General features: G+C 40.9%; 1 protein-coding gene across 1 annotated transcript in view; it reads left to right on the forward strand.

Moving 5' to 3' along the window:
* Positions 1-1,810: 1,810 nt before the first annotated feature.
* Positions 1,811-21,319, forward strand: part of agap3 (ArfGAP with GTPase domain, ankyrin repeat and PH domain 3) — a 117,865-nt gene continuing 98,356 nt past the window's right edge. The window contains exon 1 of the mRNA XM_061044892.1: positions 1,811-2,693. Coding sequence (XP_060900875.1) covers positions 2,324-2,693 — 370 coding nt within the window. The 5' untranslated portion in view covers positions 1,811-2,323. The remainder of the gene's footprint in view (positions 2,694-21,319) is intronic.

Consider the following 21,319-nt stretch of genomic DNA (forward strand, 5'->3'; position numbering starts at 1 on the left):
TAACATTGTGCATTATGTTGCAGAACCAATTAATTATACTTTTTAAATAAGTAAATACTGTGTTTATGGGGTTTTAAAATTGTTCAAACATTTCCTAGCAATAAGTTTCCAGGAAATAATATTAAGCAAGCTTCAAAAGCGTCATGAAAATCATTCTGGTTAAAACTGATTTGATACTTATTACACAAAAGCACAAAATGAAGATTCTGGTCATGTTGCAGTTTGTGTACTTGGCACAACATTGGTCATTAATTCATGAAAAGTATCCACAATAATGATTGTAATCTTCAAAACAGCATTTTCATCTTGTTACTGAATTTCTAATTTGTCTGAGACGATGCTGCTGCACAGAAGAGTCAAAGAGTTGTGCGTCACAATGCTGTTCAGAGATGATCATTTATGCAGTAACAACAGGTTTGGTTACATAAGGAATTAGATAAAGATGATTACATAAATATTCTAGATAACATCTGGCTTTCAGAATTATTTTGTTAAGATAATGCCATCGCACCCCTTCAGATTAAACTACTGGAGCTTTAACACGCCTTTGAAATAATGAGCAAAAAATGCCTTTTTTCCCCCTCTCCTGAATCATCTTCATTCATGTCCCTTGGAAATCCTCTGTGGCAAAACCAATATTCATCTGGATCAGACTGGAGCTGTGATTTATGCTGGGAAGAATGCATTTCAAATGGTTATTGCACTCTGTATTATTAATGTGTGAGGAAGGAGTTTCAGAGCTGCTGGCTGCCAGGGGGTTCAAGAACTGTTATGCTTTAATTTTTCCTCCATTACACTGAAATTACTTTCTTTAATATCAAACTTTATCATCTCGGCACCGTTTTCTTTATCCATACATCAGAAAAGTCAAATCACTTGAACTGAAATTTCCCTCAAAGTAGCCTACATTGTTGGTTCCTTGGCTGTGTTTGATCAGTCTTTATTTGCACATCGACAAAAACAGCAGAACCTTGACTGACTGTGACAGTCATCTGGCCTTGAGCAGCTGTTGGTGTAGTACGAATTCAAGCCACCAGGTGACTCTGTTTCTCCCTTATATGTTGAAAAAAAAGGATCCCTTATTAACCATATCACATTTCACTTCATAAAAATGTATCATGTTTTGCCTTTGAAACATGCTTGATGTTTGATGACGCTAGGTGTGTGTGCGTGTGTGTGTGTGTGTGCGTGTGTGTGTGTGTGTGTGTGTGTGTGTGTGTGGGGAGGGGGGTGTGACTAGTAGCCTATGAGATCCAAGTTTGTGTTTAAAATAATACAAATTATGATATGATTATTGATACCTCCTTTTTATGGTTGCCAAATGGATTTGTTTTTCTATAAGACCAATTTACTCATTTACTTTGAGTATTAATTGACCACAGAAGCTGAAGTTTAAAAACGCCTGACATCATCCTTAAACCTGTCCTAAGACATGAAGTTGTGCCTAACATGTCGTTGTTTTGGAGTTAAAAAAGGATAAACATTCGGTGCGAAAAAAGTCCCCCAAGAGCCAATCTGTGTGCGTATAGTCGCGCGTCAACGTGCGCGTGCACGCACGTGTGAAAGTGTGATAGTGAAGGTCTGCATAGAGATCTGTAATTGTGAGCCTATTGTCGCTTTACTCGAGACAATAACAACTAATTTACCTTAATATAATCGCCCCATCTTCTTGTCAGTGTTGCGCATTTTTTGCGGTTGCATAACTGTCAGGTAGGTTATCATAATGATGTGCACGTTGCGAACCCCCCCACTCCGACAAATCCAATCACACCCTCCCCCATCTCGAGTACAATTACGTGATGGGTGACGTTCGAGCATGCGGAGGAGGGCGCTGGGCAGGGACCACTTGGACCAAAGAGGACTAAACGCTATTTGGTTTCAGAGCAGAAACAACGCATTGAAGGCAGCGGAGGAACAGGGCGCCGTGCTGAAGCCGAGCCCATTGTCTGCTTCAAACACAGCAACCAGGCAAGAAGAAGAAGAAGAAGGAGGAGGGTTTGACCTAAACAGCGTTGTAGCATAGAGAGGAGTGTCCCAGTGGTAGGCACTGCGGGTTTGTTAGAAACAAAAAGGGCCCTGGATAGATCTGGCCAATAACGGAAAATGAATCACAGTCAAGTTGTATTAATATGAACAAGAGCCGCGTTTTTATGCAATTGGCGACCAACTATTGATGCTTCTGCGCCGATCGTTTTCCACACCATCAGTTCGCGCGGACTTCTTTTGTTCGCATCGCCTCAATCCCAAATTCTAGTCTGCAGATCCGTGTTGTCGTTTCAAAGAGTGAAAAGCTCCTAAAGCAGAAGAAAACAAAAAAGCCAAGATGAACTACCAGTCGAGCGTCCCAGTCTCTGGCATCTCGCAGCAGTCTCAGCCGGCCATGCCCACTCCAGGCACTGTCCCGGTGGCAGTTCCCGTCCCAGTGCCCCAGTCCATCCCATCCCAGTACGGATCCGGATCGTCCGCGAGCTCAGGGGCCGGTCAGTTCGGTTCGGGGACTGTTTCAGGCCAGGCTTCACAGTCCGGCTCAGCGGGCTCGCAGTTTGTTTTGTCCAACTCTGCGGCGATCAGGGCAGAGATCCACCGGTTCGAGTCAGTCCACCCGAACATTTACGCCATCTACGACCTGATCGAGCGCATTGATGACCTGGCCCTGCAGAACCAGATCAGAGAGCATGTAATCTCCATTGAAGGTGAGTATAAGAGGGGATCATACTGGGGCTTTTCTCTGTCTTTTCATTCATTGAGGGTTTGGAAGAGGGGGGGGGGGGGGGTCTTTTCCTTTCCCTTCCTTTTATGTACACTTGGTAACATTGTCACAGTGTCAACAATCGCACTTTGGGGCTGGGGGCGTAGCCGATCTCATAGTCCTGCGAAAGGAATGAATTGCCCCCCTATATACACTGCAGCGTTAACAATCAAATGTTTAATTTCACCCACATGAGGCAGCCTGTGCCATTGCAATTAGCTCATTAATGGCACATTCCAAAGGGAACACGGTTTTCTGATCTTGCACCAAATCTGACCTTAAATCAGTGTCTGAGATTTATTTATTTCTAATCTGAGCCCACAGCCTGTGTGCAGCACAATGTTCAGTTACAGAGAGTTCATGTACTCAGAAGGCAGAAAAAAAATCAATAATGTACTTTTAGATTTGGCATGGTGGATAAAATTGGTTTTGTTGTAGAGCCAATCAGCAGCTACATTCTTGGAAATCACATCTATATGTTATTATCTGACCAGAGAAGAGGACTGTAACACAGACCCCCTCCCCTCCCCTGTACATTGCAAGCTTTTCCAGTGTGTCAGATTTAAGTGAGGATGATGCACTGTCATTTGATTGCCATAAATGATGGTAGAGGTTTCTTATGTGCGTTTCTCAGCTGCTCACCCTCCCCATGTATCCAGTGACACAGCAGTCAGTGAGCTGTCCATCAAAGTCAGCTGTCAGAGGGTCCTCCAGGAATATCATAGCAACTGTCTGAAAATATGTGTACACAGCTTTGGTTCCAATACTGTCTGCTTTGGAAGCATGCTCTTGATTTAGATCCATTTAATATCTTCAAATAAAGTGAAATAAGCTGCAATTCATCTTGAAAAAGAAGCAGTAAGTCAAATTGATCAAAGAGTAAAGTAGATCAAATTAAGCGAATGTTATTTTTTCCAGTTTAAATGAACCCAGCTTTGCTTTGTGTTTGGCACCAATCAATAGTTGGCGGGGGAAAGAGTGTGATTGTGAATGTTAGGTAATCTATTGAACTGTTTTATGAAGTATTTTGTGAACTAAATATCCAAAATGTAGAAGCGAGACGACTCTATTTGCACATTTTACCAAAACAAAACAGTGTATTGGTGTGTTTTTTTTGTAAGCATGCAACACCTACACATCCTGTGAGGCGTTGTAAGACAATGGCAAAGGCTCATGGGTGAATGCTAAGAAATTGGTACGTATAGGCCTATTGCTAATTTAAGAAAGACATGTTGATTTTAAGTGTTAACCTAAAGGATATCATATTACTTCAGGATTGACTTTGACAATGTTGCAGTGACAATAATCAGTATCAGCACTCAACATTTAATTTTCCTCAGGAATTACTTTCAAGTGAAGAAGGAGGATACCAGATTTGACTCTTTGCTTTTCTGATCACTGAACAATATTTTTGAGCACTCCTTGATACGTCACACACTGTAATGGCCAACTACATCAAACCTAAAGTAGGTTGTAAGTGTCATTAACAAGGCCAGATTGACGATCATGGCATCCCGGGAATTGCCAAGGGGGGGCCTGATATCTGTGGAGGGCACAGGGCAGTAAGTGCATCAGCAAAAAAATCTGTTTACATCTCGCTCTACTTTAGCCTCTCCACTGGTGCCACAGCAGCTTTTCACACAGGGTCATACCACTTCCCTGATTCTGTGGTAGGGGGTTGTGGCTATTGTGTTGGCTGGTTTGGTGGGCGGCATGTTTCCGGAGGGGCACTTGAAAGTTGCTGTGCAGGGGCACGTTGTTGTGTTAATTTGGCCCTTATTTTTGGTCCTTAAGGGTTTCCAAAGATTGGTCTGAAAAAATAAACATGAAATGATGTTCATGTGTTAAATCAACTGGTGGGTCCATAGCGGGTCAGTTCAACATTTGAGCAAAGGAGGATTTTCCCTTTCATTCTGATGCCTTAGGATTGTTACATAATGTCTCAATGAAGACGTCTTTATTCTGTGTCATGATAGGAAAACAACGGGGCCTTTTATAAGATTTCTCTTACAGATGCCCCTTTAAAAATAGAGAGGTTATCACTTGCCTCATTCACAAATCTGTTGTGATACTAATGTTTTGTTACTTTTTCCTAAAAGTTGAGCAACAGGAAAATTCCACTATGAATTTACAGTGTTATTTGTCATATAATTTAAAAGCAATTTTGTGGTCAGGAGCTGCACTCTCATTGTGTCCTTGTCCCATATAAGCTGTTGTATTTGTACAATTTTGTAGTGCAATGTTGATCCTGTGAGACAGTGTAAGGATTTTCCTCCAGCTTGCTAACAAGTTCATAATGGCTACTCCACACTTATTTTCTCAAAACATGATAAGTGTACAACATTATTTTCCACTGCTCCATCTGTTGGTTGAGATAATGACCTCTGTGACCTCTTAGCCAGAGTCTTGTGACTTGGCGATTTTCAGCATTAGCAAAAAAGATTAGAAAAAAGCAATTATGCTCGTAGTCTAAAGTGCTTTTTATTAACATGAGGCTTATTGTTGATGTTTTGGTCAGAGCATGTCTCAGTAGGATATCACACTGACTGCTGTCTGAGTGTCCTTGAAAAAAAAAAAGAAGACTGTTAGTGTTGCATACGGACCTGGGGGCTGCAAATTGCTATCCCGAGAGCAAATCAAAACAGAAATTCAAATCATGCTCCCTGTAATGGTTTATTAATGCATCGTTTTAGTATGTTGTTAACATGTTTGGGGGTAAATGAAGTGTGGTGTTGTGTTAGTATTTGTAAGTCCTGGAATTCAAAAGGCAAAGCCCATTTCTGTGATCTTCTCTCACAAACAGCGCATTAGCTTTGATGTACATTCTGGTGTGTTCTAATGCTGTGAAATGAGATGCAGTCACCTTAATAAGTTCACCTCGGAGAAGCTTTGAAGAGCTGCAACGGGAGACGTTGGCCGACTTGTCTTCACCTGCACTGTGGAGCTGCAGAGCCGTTCCTCTTCAATCTTGCATCATTGCAGAGTCTGTTGCTAAGGAACCAGTTGCTCGTGCATTTAACAGAAAATGTTGAAGGAAAGAGTGAAAGAAATTACAGCCTTAGACTCTTTCAAAATGAATTCCCGTCCTTGCTAAGGTCCCCCCGTTGTTTTGTTGATTAATAAGATCTTTATATGATGATGACACTCCATGCTGGCTTTTTGTGATGGTTTTCTTTGCCTCACAGCGGTCTTTAGGCAGTGACAGATATTAAAGGTGCTGCCTGGTGCAATTCCAAATAACATGTATTTTCTCTTTTGTCATTTGAAAAGAATGAACGCAGGACAACAGGTGATTTAGATTAGACAAGCATGTAATTCATGATAAACTGAATGACCAGGTCAGGAAATATGCAGGCAAAACAGCAGAGGTAAATTATAGAGAAGTACTTTGTGGTTGGTGAGTCTTGAAGATGTTTTGCCAACAGTCCTAGAGGAGCATGGCTGGGCATCCTGTTAGAAACTCCTGAGATGAACCCTCATGTTTGGCCCCTGTTGTCTACAGTGGCAGCTACATGAAATTGTAGCATAGAGTGCCGAAAATCAACCTCTACTTCTGGGCTATCTGTCTGTTTCTGAAAATCTGAAAAAAAAAATTGGAAGAAATGCAATTGCTACAAAGCAGCTGTTGACTTATGACCTCAATGACTAAAAACCCAATTGACATAATGCTAAAATGACTCCAAAACCCTCAGGATTAGATGGTGAGCTGCTAGCATGGCAATCCAACACTTTATCAAACAGGCTTAACTGAAAAGTGCCATTTCCTGGATAGTGATTTGGCACTTAAATGTTTTCAATGGCATCGTCAGTAAGATTTAGTCCTTAGTCTGAAACTGTCCCATATCTCTGGGTGCTGGTTTAGCGCTGAGGTTGTATAGTGTGGCTACAACCATCCCAGGTTTGAGTCTCAACATTTTCTGCATGTCCTCCCCCACCACCTTCTCCTCTCGTTGTTTCCTTTCTCTCTCTGCTGTCCTGTCATTAAAGGCACGAAAATGGCCTACAAATATCTAAAAGAAATATGCCCTCTCTCTTTACTTAGAAAACAGCTCAATGACCCTCTTTGTAAGTGGCGTCCCGTGATGGAACATAATCAGTAGTTTTTGGACGTTGTGGGAAAACACTGACCAACAGATTGACTCATTCAAGCTGCGATGAAAAGGATATGCACATAATGACAGCAATATAATTACTGACTGTTACTGTAATCATTGATTTACTTTGTAAATCAGAGGAAGTACATGTATAAAAGTTTGAAGCCTAGCGTCGCCTTTTACTGACAGCCTAATCTTTGAATTGTCTTGATAGTGACATGTTGAAAATCAAATGATTAAACAGGCTGGTCTTGCTGCAAATGGCCATCTGTAAGCCCCACTGTGAAGAACCATCGACGATGCAGCAGGAAATGAAAGTCTGATGTAGAAAGTTTTTGTAGCTGTCAGCCAAGAAGAGAACACTTAAAAGGATGATTGCACCACAACGATGATCAACTGATAAGAAGGTTACACTCCACCAAATGAGTGGAGATACACATTGTCATGGAGAGGAAAAAAAGGAAATAAAGACATTATCAAAAAGTTGAACTCTAAGTCACAAGTGTTGCACAACATGTGGGGCATGGCTCTACAGTGCATAGTTCAGTTGATCTTCAACTTTAAACTTTGGCTGAAACAGTCTTAATACAGCAGAGTCCGTTCAGATAGCCATGCTAATTAAAACCCAACAGCCAGTTGGCATGACACCGGACACTGTGTCCTTGTTGCATAATTAATTGTCTAGGAATCATTAATTCAAAGGAACAAACTAATATTATTTGCAAATGTTGTTCTACTTCATCAGAACCAGATTATTTTGTAGTGGTTGTTTCACCCCGAACTCTTGAACTACAGCAGAGGCTTCGGGTTAGTTCAGGGATTTCATCTGGGGGAATAAATACATGAGAGTTTGTAAGTCGAATCAAAGCTGGATCACTGAGATATAGAGGCAGCGGCAAAGATGGAATCTGTGATGTGGTTTCAGTTATATTTTTAGCTTTTCATCTCAATGTGCAGGAGTGTTCTATTAACAAGAGTAAGCCCTGGGAATACTTGCCTTTGGTCCTATTTGCAAAGGGAGCTCTGATTGCTACCCTAATTTATGGTCTTGTCAAAGTTACAAAATGTTCTTTTATTTTCTAAGTATGTTCTTTTGGGTAGTTGAGAAGATATTCGAATTTTTCAATTTTGAATACAAAGCACCAAAGCACCTTAGACTGTTACTGTAATAAAGCAAAATGAAAATAGATAATCAGGTTAGGGTGGGGAGGATGGTTTTTTTTCTTTGGACATGGTGTATTTTTAGGGGATTTCCTGAGGCCGACCATTTCTATTTTACATTTTTGTCATGTCATCTTATGTCTTGAGCAACAAATGTGTTTCATAAAGCTGCACAAGCTCATGCTGACATTCATATTTTCCAATTGACAGTCCAATGTCAGAGCAAGGGCAGTGGCCTAAATCCACTGCTGCTCAAGAGGGGTGCTCGGGATTTCAAGACAGGACTAATAAGCCTGCACAATAGGACATTGTGCGCTCAGATAGCAACAGGGACGACACTGAGGGTTACAAAAAGCCAACAGACTGAAGCCTCAGAGTCCTCTGTTGGCATTGTGTGGCACCTATAAGCAGCTCCCTGGTACACACTGTGTCTCTCTTGTAGTAAATTGCCAGGGAGAGCGTGAGCATGAGAGCTCATCTGCAAATCACACACAGAGAAAGATGATAATGCATTTTTCCACTGCGGCAGCAGCGCGATTAATTTCCTCCTCTGAGATGGAAAACACTGGAATATCTTAATTAACATTGTTATTATTGACCACATGCTGTAGCAAACGTTATATATATCACAGCTTTTGTGCCTGAATTAAAGTCATGATTGTTGATTTATTAACAGTTAGGGCCAATATATAAAATATGAAAATGCAGGCTTAGTTTAACTGTTTTCCAATGAGTTTTAACAATTTTAAGCTTTAGATTTGGTTTGTGTGGTTTAAATTTGATTTGAAGAACTGGGCTAACGGTTGTCACAGTGGGCCATCTGTGTCATAAAAAAAAATGCTGCTGCTACTTCTGGCAAGTGAGATCTTCACAATGTGCTCATTATATTTTAAACCTGTATCTGTGAATATGGATTAGAAACTGTTATAGAGTTAGAAATGTCAGTCAATACCACCAGCTGTGTCTCTAACACGGTATGTCAATGTAAACTGCTGTTAATGTGGAATGCCGCTGTTTATAGAGTAGCTTACCAACTATTTACTAGTTGTAGATGTCGTGCCTAAATAAAGCCTCACATAAATACATCCGTGACGCCTTGAGCAGCCCAAAAACCTGGCCTGTATTTTAGCTCTTTTTATTTTCCCTTTTTCTAAGTACTGAGTCTCATAAAAAACACACATCAAACACAGCTCAACTGGAGATCTGTATCACTTGTATTTTGGAGATACTTATTATTTTACCATTATTTCAGAGCATTCATCTGTAACACCTCAAATTGCCAGCATTTGGATAGAAGCATAAAGTGGAAAAAACAACTCTTTAATGTTACTTCCATAAAATATATTATGGAAAGTGACATTTTACTTAATAGGCTAGGTGACATGATTTGACTTTAAATTCATTGCAGAAGGTAAATGGGATAAATGTATCATTTAAAGAACTGCTGAACATCCTAGGAAATACACTTTTTGCTGTGACACAAAACCCTACCTCTCGTAGTTGCAGGTCTGTCCTTTTAGTGGCCTGGGGAGCTAGAGCCAGGCAGCTATTATCCTAGCTTAGCATTAAACATTTGAAGATATATACAGAAGCTAGCCTGGCTTTATCCAAGCTTAAAAATCAATGTAAAGTATAAAAATGAACTCGTTTTTTATTCTGTATTTATTCTTTACACAAAAAGAAAAGTAGTACAAATGTAATTTATCTTAGTTATCTGTAACAAAGCATGACTTCATTTAAAAATTCAAATACTCATTTAAACATTTTCATTTCAACTGCTTGTAGTAAGTAGAAGTTAATGTGATGTTAGGCCTAATGGTTATCTTGATGTAGCTTTGAGCTTCAGACAAGTCCAGGCTAATTGTTTGTTTGCTAACCTGTTTCAAGTCTGTTTGCTAATCTTAGCTAGCTTAAAGCCTACAGTCTCCAGCTCTACACTTAATGCACCAACATGAAAGAGGCAACAACCTCCTCCTCAAACTCTTGGTAAAATTATAAATAAGGGTTTTTACTATTTTAATAATTTGTTAAATTATGAAAAAATAGTAACAGACAAGCTTTAGAAGTACAACCCGTGAATCTTACGCACTGTTGACGACTTGGCCTTGAGAAAATCCTATATTTTCCCAGCAGTGAGTTCTTCTAAAAATTTAGAGCAACACGGATTACCTTGAACATATTCATGAACCTTTTTTTCAGGAGAAAAATCCTGCATCTCAACGAGGTAAAGGCTCCTTCACTATATATTAGGTCTCAGAGGTCCAAGCACCACTTTCAAGCTCTCAGGCGAGCCTTTGGATGTGATGTAACAAGGATTAATCCACACACCTGAAACCTGCATGCAGTTACCATATCAAATCGTCCAGGTGCGCACTGATAAAAGTATGTGCTTTTTGATTTTCCTGTGCACTTGAAGATGCTGTCTGATCCTCTGCAGCATCTGTAGCAACTGATCTGCCTCTATGTTGAACTAAGTAAGTATCAGATTTCAGCCATGTTTAATCTTCGAGAGCAGTGTTGAAGAAACACTTCTACGTCACAGCTTTACTCTCGAGAGCGTAGTAGTAACAGACTTTACCCCTGACAGATGCACAGCAGATAACAGGGTTTGCACAGGCCTCCCTCTCTAAAAGCTCCCTGTTTTGGTGATTAGCCTGTACAGTTTGTATCATCTGAGGCTTTTGAGTGCTTATTACGCCCACACTGAAATGCCTTTTGACACTGCACCCTGACTCTTGACTGTGGGTCAGCGGTGATGAGCTGTAAACAGAGCCTCAATCCAAAACGCCTGGGAGGTCTGCAGGGTCAGGGTGTCATTTCTGCATCAGCCCCGCTGTCCTCTCTGTGGGCTACAGCACCTTAGCATTAGCTTATTGAATGTGACGCTATCCTCCCCTGCATAATGTCTTCCATTGTGCTGTTGAACAAAGACTCCCTCTCTCCCATTGATGGACAGCTAATTTTTTTTTTCTTGTCTTCTGAATGTTAAGGGGATGGGATGAGCTTGTCAGGGTTTTTTTCTCGTAAAGGAAAATTTCGGGCATACTCATCCCAAGCTCTTAGGAGCTGAAAGAGAGAGTTTTTTTTTTTTTTTGTTTGAGTCTGCCATTTTCTGACAGTGTTAATGGCTATGTGGAGTAGTTCCGATCTAATGTTTTATTGAAGGGGAGAGCCATTGAATTTTGAGCTGAGTTCATTTCGAACGACGAGGGGTTTTTACTACAGAATGAGAGAGTAAGAGATCCGAGTGTGTCGCCACCATACATGAATCAATGGATGTCTGGCTTTAGGTAGCCTCGATGGATTCTGAAAGGATAAGAAATAATGGTTTCTGAGGATATAAGGGGTTGTTTTATGGTTGATATGGTTTGTGCTGCAAGGACATTTTTGGGTGTTATATGCAGATGAGGTAGCTGCAATAATGTACTAAATACTTTCACCAGTATGCACACTATCAAAGTATAGTCTTTAATGTCATCTGAGCAGAGCTGGACACATCGGATGATTTAAAAACACATAAATGTAAATCAATAGAATGTCACTTGTTAACAGTGCTTGAAAGCCAAATACATGAGAAAGTTATTTTCAGGATACTCAATTGTCAGAGTTTGCAATTATTTTTAATTATTGACCGGAAAAAAGCGATTTGAAGATAACACCTAAAACTTTAGAAAAACGTAAAGAGCATTTTTGATGTTTAAAGGACCGCACATTTCAGGGTGCATTTAAAAGGTGTTTCTTCACCAGTCAATTACTTTTGAGATAAGTTTTTTTTTTTCTAGAAATAGTCCTCTTTGTTCTCACAGTCCGTAGTCTTCTGAGAGTGAGTTCAACCAATCTCAGTTTATCATGTAAACAACACAGAAGAAGCATCACATCCACAAATGTCAGATGATACAACCAGCAAATGCTGCTCATTAAAAATGACCGAAGTAATAAATGCAATTTCAAAACAGTTGCAATGGCTACCATCTCATGCATGCAGTTGTTTTAATTCAATAATACAGAAAGGATGGGAATCAAGATGGATAAATAGCTTTAAAAAAATAACTTGTTGCAGCTTTACATCTAAAATTCTAAGTCTTGTGATATTCATAATCCCCTTTATCAACACTCACTTGATTTGCTTTGAGGCTGAGACAGCGGTCAATTAAATTCGCCATAGGCTCTTCTTTTCTTTTTTTTCAAAATGTGCATCATCCGTATCCTATGGTGGAAGTGTTCGTGTTTCCTGCCAGCGGGGCTGTAAGCAGATGGCTGCTGACAGAGGAAGGGGTTTGGAAAGCAGTGAGTGAGCAACAGATGGAAAGACGCATATGCCTCCAAGTCCCCTCAGCCTGCCAGCAGTCCCGTGACTAACTGTGGGAAGATTGTGGCCTCATCCAGGTTGGGGATGGATGGAGGATCACGGTGGAGGATGAAGTGTCCTTAGAAAGGAAAAATGGCTTTCTGAGACAACTCTTGTCTTTTGATATTTGCATTTTGTAGGATTTAGGTCTTGTTTAATTGAGATGAGAAATATGGTGAAGAATGAATCTTTCAAGAAAACACCATTTAGAAGAGCACACAGTGGTATTGTTTGAGTTTTCCAGTTTATGGGGGAAATAATCTCTGTTTTCCTTTTCCCTTTGAAGCAAAATCTCACACAGGGACTTTTCTTGGCCTCCGGGAGCAAATTTTCTGCACTGAAGAAGAAAAATGCCGGATAAAGGAAGTGTGGCCTCCAGAATGAGAGGCTATAATGCTGCAGAGTTTGACAGCACACACAGGGCTATAGCTAGAAGTCAGTTGCTCCTGCTTTCGGAAAGCCATGTAATTGAGAACACACTATTGAGAGGCTTCAGAACTGTGGAAAGTCAATGTAATTTCCTTGCATAGCTCAGGGACATGTCACAGTTTTTCTACGTCAGTCAGCCTTCAAGGACATGATTGAGTTTGTTTGTCCTCCACATGAGGATGGTGAAGTCATTCATGTAAACTATAGCATTGAATCCTATCAGTGAGAGATTCAAAGCTCCTGAGGGACTTTCAGTTTGTGTTGACCCCGATGGAAAAACTGGTACCTCTTATCTCTGACTATCTCTGCTGTTTTGTCTCGGAACTGTGTGAGTTGTCTCCACCAAAAATATACCCTGCTTTCTTTAAACAGCCTTTCCTATTACTCCATGTAAATCTTTGTTGTTGAAAAGGGAAAAAGCCTGTTTCTGAAGTGTCAACTCCTGTGTATTACACCTACCCGATGGCAGCTGTTTCAGACATTAAAATGAGTACATAAAAATAATCAATCTGGTTGGTTGTGAACTTGTTTGCTTTTGTAGATCATATAGAGGATTCAGTATTCATTTCAGTCTGTTTTATAATCAGCTAAAACATCCACACAGAAGGCATATTTTGTGAGTGTAGAATCCAATATTATACAAAATGTTTTCTTTACCTCGTTCTTGTAATGAGGCAAAATGTGTGGAGCAGTTCTACATTCATATAAACAAATACAAGTTTCTTACTTAACATATCTCGTCACCTCTTCTCCGTTGTTTATTTGAATTTGACAGCGAACAGTCTCCCTATTACAGAACTTGTCTGAGGTTAGCTGCCCCTGTCAGTGCATCTTGTTCGACATGTGCCAGCTGAGCGTTATCACATAGGTCCTACATTCCTTTTGGAGATGTCATTGTTTTGATGCTGTTCTGACATGTCCTCTGGCCTTGTGCTTACAGCCTTCAAAGCACTCACTTAGGCAACATGCCAGCTGCTTGTTTTCCAGTTCGGGTTTGTTGCTTGTTGTGTGAAAATGCTTGGCATAGCTAAAACTTTGAGGGAAAAAAATGCTGCATTCTTGGACAGTTGGTTTTAATAAAGTTTTTTTTAAAAGTTTGAAGCATCTGTTCTACAGCTTAAGTCTGGATCAGCAGAGTTATTTTTGGTCACTTGTTTTGTGAATCATATCTAAACTAAGGGTTTTATTCTGTGGGAATCACTGGAGAGGAAGTGTAACGTGACCCCCATTTACTGTTTATTCCCCCATTTCCTGCTTTCCCCCCCTCGACTGGAATAACCTAAAGCTTTTCCACGACTGAATCCCCGTGGCCATGACCCAGGACTCCTGTCATGCAGCGGGGTATGCGAACTGCATGTACAACAACCCCTTAAGGAACACAATCATTGTTCCTAATTTGGACCCGACATCTGAAGGGGTTTCATGAAACCTCCCTTTGCACAGTCCATTCAGGCTGCAAGGATTTACTTCCTGCTGCACTCTTTAGCTCAATCCTAGTCTATTTATTTGAATTATATGTGATCTTTCAACCGTAGCTGTAACATTCAGGTTTAAATGCACCCTTTTTATAAGTGGTGTGTAGTAGACCAGATGCTACCCATAAGTGATATCTGCATTATTAATGAGGTTTTACTTTAAAACAGTGGAACATTATAAAGTCTGGTAATATTTTTTCCCCCTCTGTGAACCGATAATGACCTGCGGTGAGCACAAATCATTCCGTAATGCATCATGCCCATGTGGTTTTAGGGGTCTTAGCTTATTGAACATTAGGCCTTAATATTCTTACTATTCCAGAGGCAAAATGCTTAATATCACTTTGTGTGTAAGAAGCCTAAAGACTTTTAGCTTTAGTGTTTGTACACGCCTCTGGAAACAAGACAGAACATTTAACTTGACGGTTCAGACTAAATTATACTACCAGGTCACAAAATGTCAGGACACAAGAGGCCAAACGTCAGAAGGCAAAAGTGAATAAAATCCAAAGAGGTAAATCTAAATTGTCACTATTTAAGTAGCTTGCCAGTCAAGAGCAGGGTTACCATGGAGATTTGGAAGGAAAAAGAGAGCAGAATGCTACAGTTTTCACCAAGCACCAGTTGGTCCTTTATTTTTGTTAAAATGCAGCGTTTCTGAACTGAGAAAATGTTGCAAACTCCAGTGTCCTCTGTGTGAACGCACACTCTGCTGTGCCTATAAGCCGTTCAGTCTTGCTCAGGGCTGTGTCAGTGCAGCTCCTCCACAGCTCCGGTTTAGATGATGAGATTTTCCTCATTGAGGTGTCTGGCGTGAAAAGTGCACCGTTCAGCAGCCTGACACTGTTCTCAGAAGACGAGTTCTCCCTCTATTTGGTGCTCTTGCAATGGAACGAACTGCTGGGCCTCAAATAAATCACTGCAAAGTTAAGATGGAGCAATTATGACACGTGTGTTGCCACACAGTGCGTCTCGGAGCCCACTGTGCGCTTGGGTCCGTTCTGTTGTGAAATTGGACCCACTGGTGTCCGGAGATGCACCCTGCTGCTGTGGAAAAGCATAGTGAGCCATTTGTATCCATTTTGTGAGTCATTTATAGGACATTTACTACCATAAAAACTGCTTTTGACTCGCACTGCTCTGTTATTTCCCCAATTTTTGGTTATCTTGCACAAAAACATGCGAAAAACAAGGCTATCTCACATTTCTCAAATTTGTGAAGGGCCTCTTTGAAAATATTCACACTACTAAATTGTGGCTTTTCACATATTTGGCTAAAAAAGACCTTCAGGTATCTTTTGTTGTGTCAGAATCTGGCATGAAATCTGGCACTGGTCAAAAAAATTGGATGCCAATTTAGACCAAAGCTAATTCAAAGCTACATTTTGTCTGTTTAGACAATAAAACAAATCTTCCTGTGGTCTCTGCATGCCAATTGGGCTTTTGAGTAAATAGGACCCTACATTTAGAGGGCTGGGGAGTGAGTTTGGGCACGATTAGTGGTCCACTTTAGAAAACAAATCCACGCTCGTACTCGTGGATTCTTCAGATGTCACGTTTGGGAAAAGTCCATGTGAGTGAAATCGGAGTTTACACTGTCAGCACAGACAAAGGTCAGTTAGCGTCAGCAGCCCAGAGGAGCCGTGCTCGTGTCTGAAATGAGAAATCGGGGAGTGTACTGTTATACTTTCACAGTTTAGCTGCTTCGTTGTTGGCTGACTGTAGTGTGGAGCTGCCGGTGGATGGGTAGGCAGTGTGCATGTGTTATGTAACAGGAGTAGGTGGCTGGAGTAGCTCTGCGTGAGTGTGTGTTTGTTGTGTGCGTGTGGTACTATGTGGATGTGTGAATTTCCCCGCACACAGGCTTTTGCCTCTGACCTAAATGGTGGAGTGCAATACCCCCCGAGGAGGTAGACGTAATGGGAGTTTAGGGGGGTAGGGACAAGGTGCTGGAGTGGTGTCATGTTGTGATGCAGGTTGAGGTATCGGGGTAGTGAGGGTGAGTCTGCTCTCTAGGAAGCCTCTTAACTCTACTTGTCTGGCTGAATCAATCCAAACTATTTTCTTGGATTATGACCAGTTTTTTTTTTACTCTGACCTCTCAATATCTCTATAGCCTCTGCAGATAATTACCCCCGTATACAGCCCTGACTGCTGGCTCAGACCCTTTTGTTTGCAACTGCTCCAGGACTAGACATCCTTATTTTTGACAAAGGAGGGATCAGATCTCATCAGATCGAGTCCCCAGAGGACAGGTCAGCCTGAGATTGTCTGAGCATGAGCTGCTGCTGTAGTGTATTTGGATGGATGGGATACTTTAGCACAGAATGTATTCCCTTAAACATTAGTGTTGTCTGCGGCAGTGCACTTGAGAGCGAATGAATCCAAAATCTATTCAGTTTAGCTCGAAGTCACATCCCAGCAATTCACAGTGTGTAAAGCAGAGAAATGTTTAGAAAGGTAGCAAGCCTATCATTTGACGACCACATACTGCAGAGAAATGCGCCCAGAGTGACTGCAGGTAATCCCACTCAATATTATCAGCATGTTCTCGGACTCAGGAACAGGTTGGAGGAGCTTCAACATTTAGTAGATTAAATGATGAATCAATCATCGGACAATAATTCATCAAACGCAACCATTTTGAAAAGGAATATGTCCCCTTTTCACACCAATTTCCTACAGTCATTAATTCAAACTTCACAGATGTAGGCATTTGGTGCTTTTTTGTCCAATATGATAGTAAAATATGGAGCTTCGAGATGTGGATGGATGTTTAAATAACATAGTCTCTCTGAAGACATCATCTTGGGCACTTAAATTAATCATCAACATTTTTCACAGTTTTTTTTACAATTTTTATGATGATTTATTGAGAATATAGTCTGCAGACTCATCAATAAGTGCAGCCAAAAAGTATTGTACCAATCAATCATTTATTCCCCTACATAAAGAGCAGGTCCAGACTGTATTCTTTATGTTATTTAGAGACACCCAACAAATAATCCATTATGGGCAAGCCATTGGCAACAATGACAAGAACACATTCTCTTTGAACACTGAAACGTCCAGCATTACCAGACTTATTGGTGAAAAGCCATCTGCCTTGAACTGATATATGTGTTACCTTTACTTTTGTTCCAAAGCTTGTTGCATCAATGTTCTGGTACACATGTCTTGTTGGTTGCAGTGTCTCAAACACAGCTATTTACTTGAGTGCAGGAAGAACTGAGCATGATATGATATGATGCACTGTGTGAATTAAGTGGTATGCTGATGACTCAGTGCAAATTCTTCTGGTTGCATATGACCCGTTCTGAGCAATGCAACACTTCTGCCTGCACAGACTCAAGGACCGAGGAGCTCTGCTGCAAAACCAAACATGGAGTGCTTTTTGATGACTTTGAGTTATTTGGACATGGACTCCTCCTCAGAAGAAGCACTACACCACATAATTTTTCCCTTTACATGACAGCAGTTAGGTTTGTTTGGTCGTTTCTACGGAGCCGGACTTGAGCATTCTGGATAATTGGTCCTCTTGTGTCCATCTGGAGAGAAAAAACACCCACTCTATCTCTTACATTTTGTTGGATGCCTTTGCTTATGAAGGCCTCGATGCAGGATTCCAAGAGTATTGTGTTTAAAATGGAAAGAAATATGTCAAAAAAAAAAAAAAAATATCAACCATCTTCTGCAATTTCATGCATCAGATGTAGCAGTTTACTTGTGGGATAAAGCCAAGCTCCGGATGTGATTATTTAGATAAAGGTCGCATTGAACTTGTGCTGCATTAGTCTGTCAGACCTTAATGGCTGTAGATGGATAGAAAATGACTATAAATACAAGGCGGTGACAGAAAGAAATGTGCCTCTCCACATAATGTCTGCTCAGTGAGGTTTCTTTTTATGTCTGGCCTTTCTGTATCAGCTTAGATGGGAGAGATGAGAGAGTCGGCAAACTCAATTAAGCATCTGGACGTAAGCAGATTTTGTCAAGCAGCACATCCCTATACTCAGTAAGGAGCATCTCTGATGTCTGTGATGACTTTGATGTGATGTCACTGAATGGAGATGACATCTGCAATCGCCAGTTTTGTTCGAAAAACACCAACAACATGTTTGTTTGTGATTTTTATTTAGTGCTGCAATTCAGATCCGACACACAACCCCACAAAGCCTGTGCCTTGAAAAAGTTAAATCTGTCACTGAGCTTTGACGTCTGAGGCTTATTCTTGACACCGAACAGAAATGTGGAAATGTCAGCCTTATGGGGACTTGTACTTGATAAAGCCTGTCCTGACAACTTGTGTTTCTTTGCCTTGACTTCATGAATTATTCATTCAATATTTTGGGCGATATTATTCAACTCCTTTATTGAGTTACCTACAACAGATTGCAGTGTCACAAGCAGGAATAAACAAAGTGTCAACACAACACAAAGCCAATTGTACTCACTGATTATTACACTAATGAAACACAACTTATTGAAGAGATTGGAAAATGTATTCTGAAAGGTTTCAAACTTAGGAATATATTAGCTTGAATAAAAGCGAACGGCCTGGAATAAAGAATGACGTGAACACAAATATCTGTTGACAGCAGACCCTTACGAGGTAAATGTCAGAATCTTGCAGAAATGTTATCTAGCAGGATATTTCATGGCATGGGAATAAATGAAATCTTTTTCTCACATATCCGTTTGATGTGTTTGCCCAGCATGTGGCACTAAGTACTCTGAGGGGTCATGTACGACTAGATTGGGTTATACATAAAGGCAAACGGATATAATGGATTCATAATGGAGGGCAAGGCATTATTAAGTAACCCACTGAGATCTAACCAACTGATTTATTTGCAACTTAGCATCTATTGAACTTCTCATTGATTTCCTTTGTTTCCTCTCCCTCATGCCCTCGCTGCCTCGGCCCACCTTGATGAATTCCCAACATCATGCGACTCTGCAGGTAAGTCTCTAAAACACAGGCCATTATGAGCACAAAGCAGTGTTCACATTGTTAGACATCAAGATGTTTGGTTATAATGTTTGTTTTTGAAGACTTAGATAGACTCATTCATGATTTCAGTGGGAGCCAGCCTGCCATACTGCACTGACTTCCCCCGTCTGATCTGAGGATCCTTAAAGCCAGACAAAGACCTGACTCCTCGCCCTTTCACCCCCCAATAGTCTTTACAAGCCAGCTGTCAAACTTGGTGTAACAGTACCTCTGTATCTGGGAGGCTGTGCTTTGTGGCCACTGCCATCTGGATGCTGTGAGTAACAGCAGGTAAACGGAGGGTCAGGAGACTTAATAAGGACTGAATAAGAAGCACCAAAATATTTGCTTTTAATGAGCACCAATGACCAAAGAGTTTTCCCTGCCTGGATATACATGAGGCATTTGTTTCTACATTGTGCAGGCAGCCAATCTTACCATAAGCCTCTTACAGCCCCCCCCCCCCTCAAATGAAATTCAAGTTTTTAACCTTGTTAACATGACCATGTGGTATTTTCATATGCTACAAGACATATCAAGAGCAGGACAGGCACTCAACAGTCATGGCTGAATATTTCTGTTTTATAACTGCAGTGCACTAGTGACAGACTCTAAAGCATTCACTCAGGCAAGGTGTTACTTGTGACATAAAAAAAACCCAATTAGGACATCTTGCAGGGTGATGCAACAGACAGGCAAAGGATATTAGGGGATAAGCTGGGGGGGATTCAATTTATACTTTTGACTTTAATTGGTCAGAGCTGGAAATACATGTTTTTTTCTGTCTTTGGCATTTTTAGCTGTTTAATAACAAGGTCAAGAGGAAGGGGTTGTACAGAGCTATATACATGAAATACTTCACCGTTCTGATATGCAAACTTGACTCACGCTGCAGGTGAGCAGCGGAGGGGTGGGTCAAGATTTTCAGGCAGGATATTTGCATATGAAATGAAAGCAGAGATGAAGAATAACATCGAAGCTGCGAAGGGATTTTTGAAATAGCTTTTGAATATTTAATTTTGATGAATAGAGATGAGGTGTTAAGGGGTTTCATCGAGATCTTTGATATGTTGACCAAACATTTTGCTTCATAATCCGTAGAGTTGAGAGCAAAAAAGGAGGCCACTTAATCCTTTGTTTTCTATACTGAATAGATTTTCAGTGTTATTACTTCTGACATGTGCTTTGTGAAAGCAAAGGCGCATATAGCCCAGGGCAGGTTATAAGCAGGGCAGTACTAATGATCTATTAAGAGGTCTTAGGAACACAGGGTGTCTTTTCCCTCTTGTGGAGCATTGGGACTGCACGTAGAGATAACCTACGCAGAGGATCCCAGATGGGGATGACATCCTCTCAGCTGGCCTACTTCCTTCCCACTCCTTACACTTAGCAATTTAGCCAATCTGCTCGTGCATCTTCTCTTGCTAAGCCAGCCATGTAATTATTGTGTGCATTTTGGCCTTGCTGAAGTGGAAGACACTTGTCTCATACAGAGATTTTTTCCTATAGCTGAGAATGCTCCATGAGGGACTGCGGTCAGAGCCTGGCATGGCAGGAGTAGCTGGAATGTAATGCTCACAGTGATGCTTCTTATTTAGCTGGGCAAAGTGTGACTCAAAGAAGGAGAATTCTCTCTTTTTACCTGCATGACAACACATACTGAGCCATCAATTCCGCTCAATAGCACAGATTTTTCGCCGCAGCAACCGTCTCAAGTAGGAACACAATATTGAGGATGAGCTTGGGTATCTCCAGCTGTGATGATACTATTGACGTGCATTTGATCAAAGGCAGCATGGCGTGCTGAATCATGGCAGTGAATATAATGCAAAAGTCAGCGGTAGTCACTTGAAACTTAACAGGGAACCCCACTGTATCAGAAAAGAACCGCAAGCTAGGAATCTGACCTAGCTTTAGAGTGGTTGAGTCATCTGTCATACCGGATTTAACTTAAAACTCACCAGAACAAAGTCCATTCATGTTTCTTTATTCTTTTTGTTAGCGTAATAACAATAAGCCCAAGAACTCAGTAAGAAACCCAAACAGAATCAACGTGAAATTAACTTTACA

Source organism: Labrus mixtus, chromosome 8 (assembly GCF_963584025.1).
Source record: "Labrus mixtus chromosome 8, fLabMix1.1, whole genome shotgun sequence".
Lineage (NCBI taxonomy): Eukaryota > Metazoa > Chordata > Actinopteri > Labriformes > Labridae > Labrus > Labrus mixtus.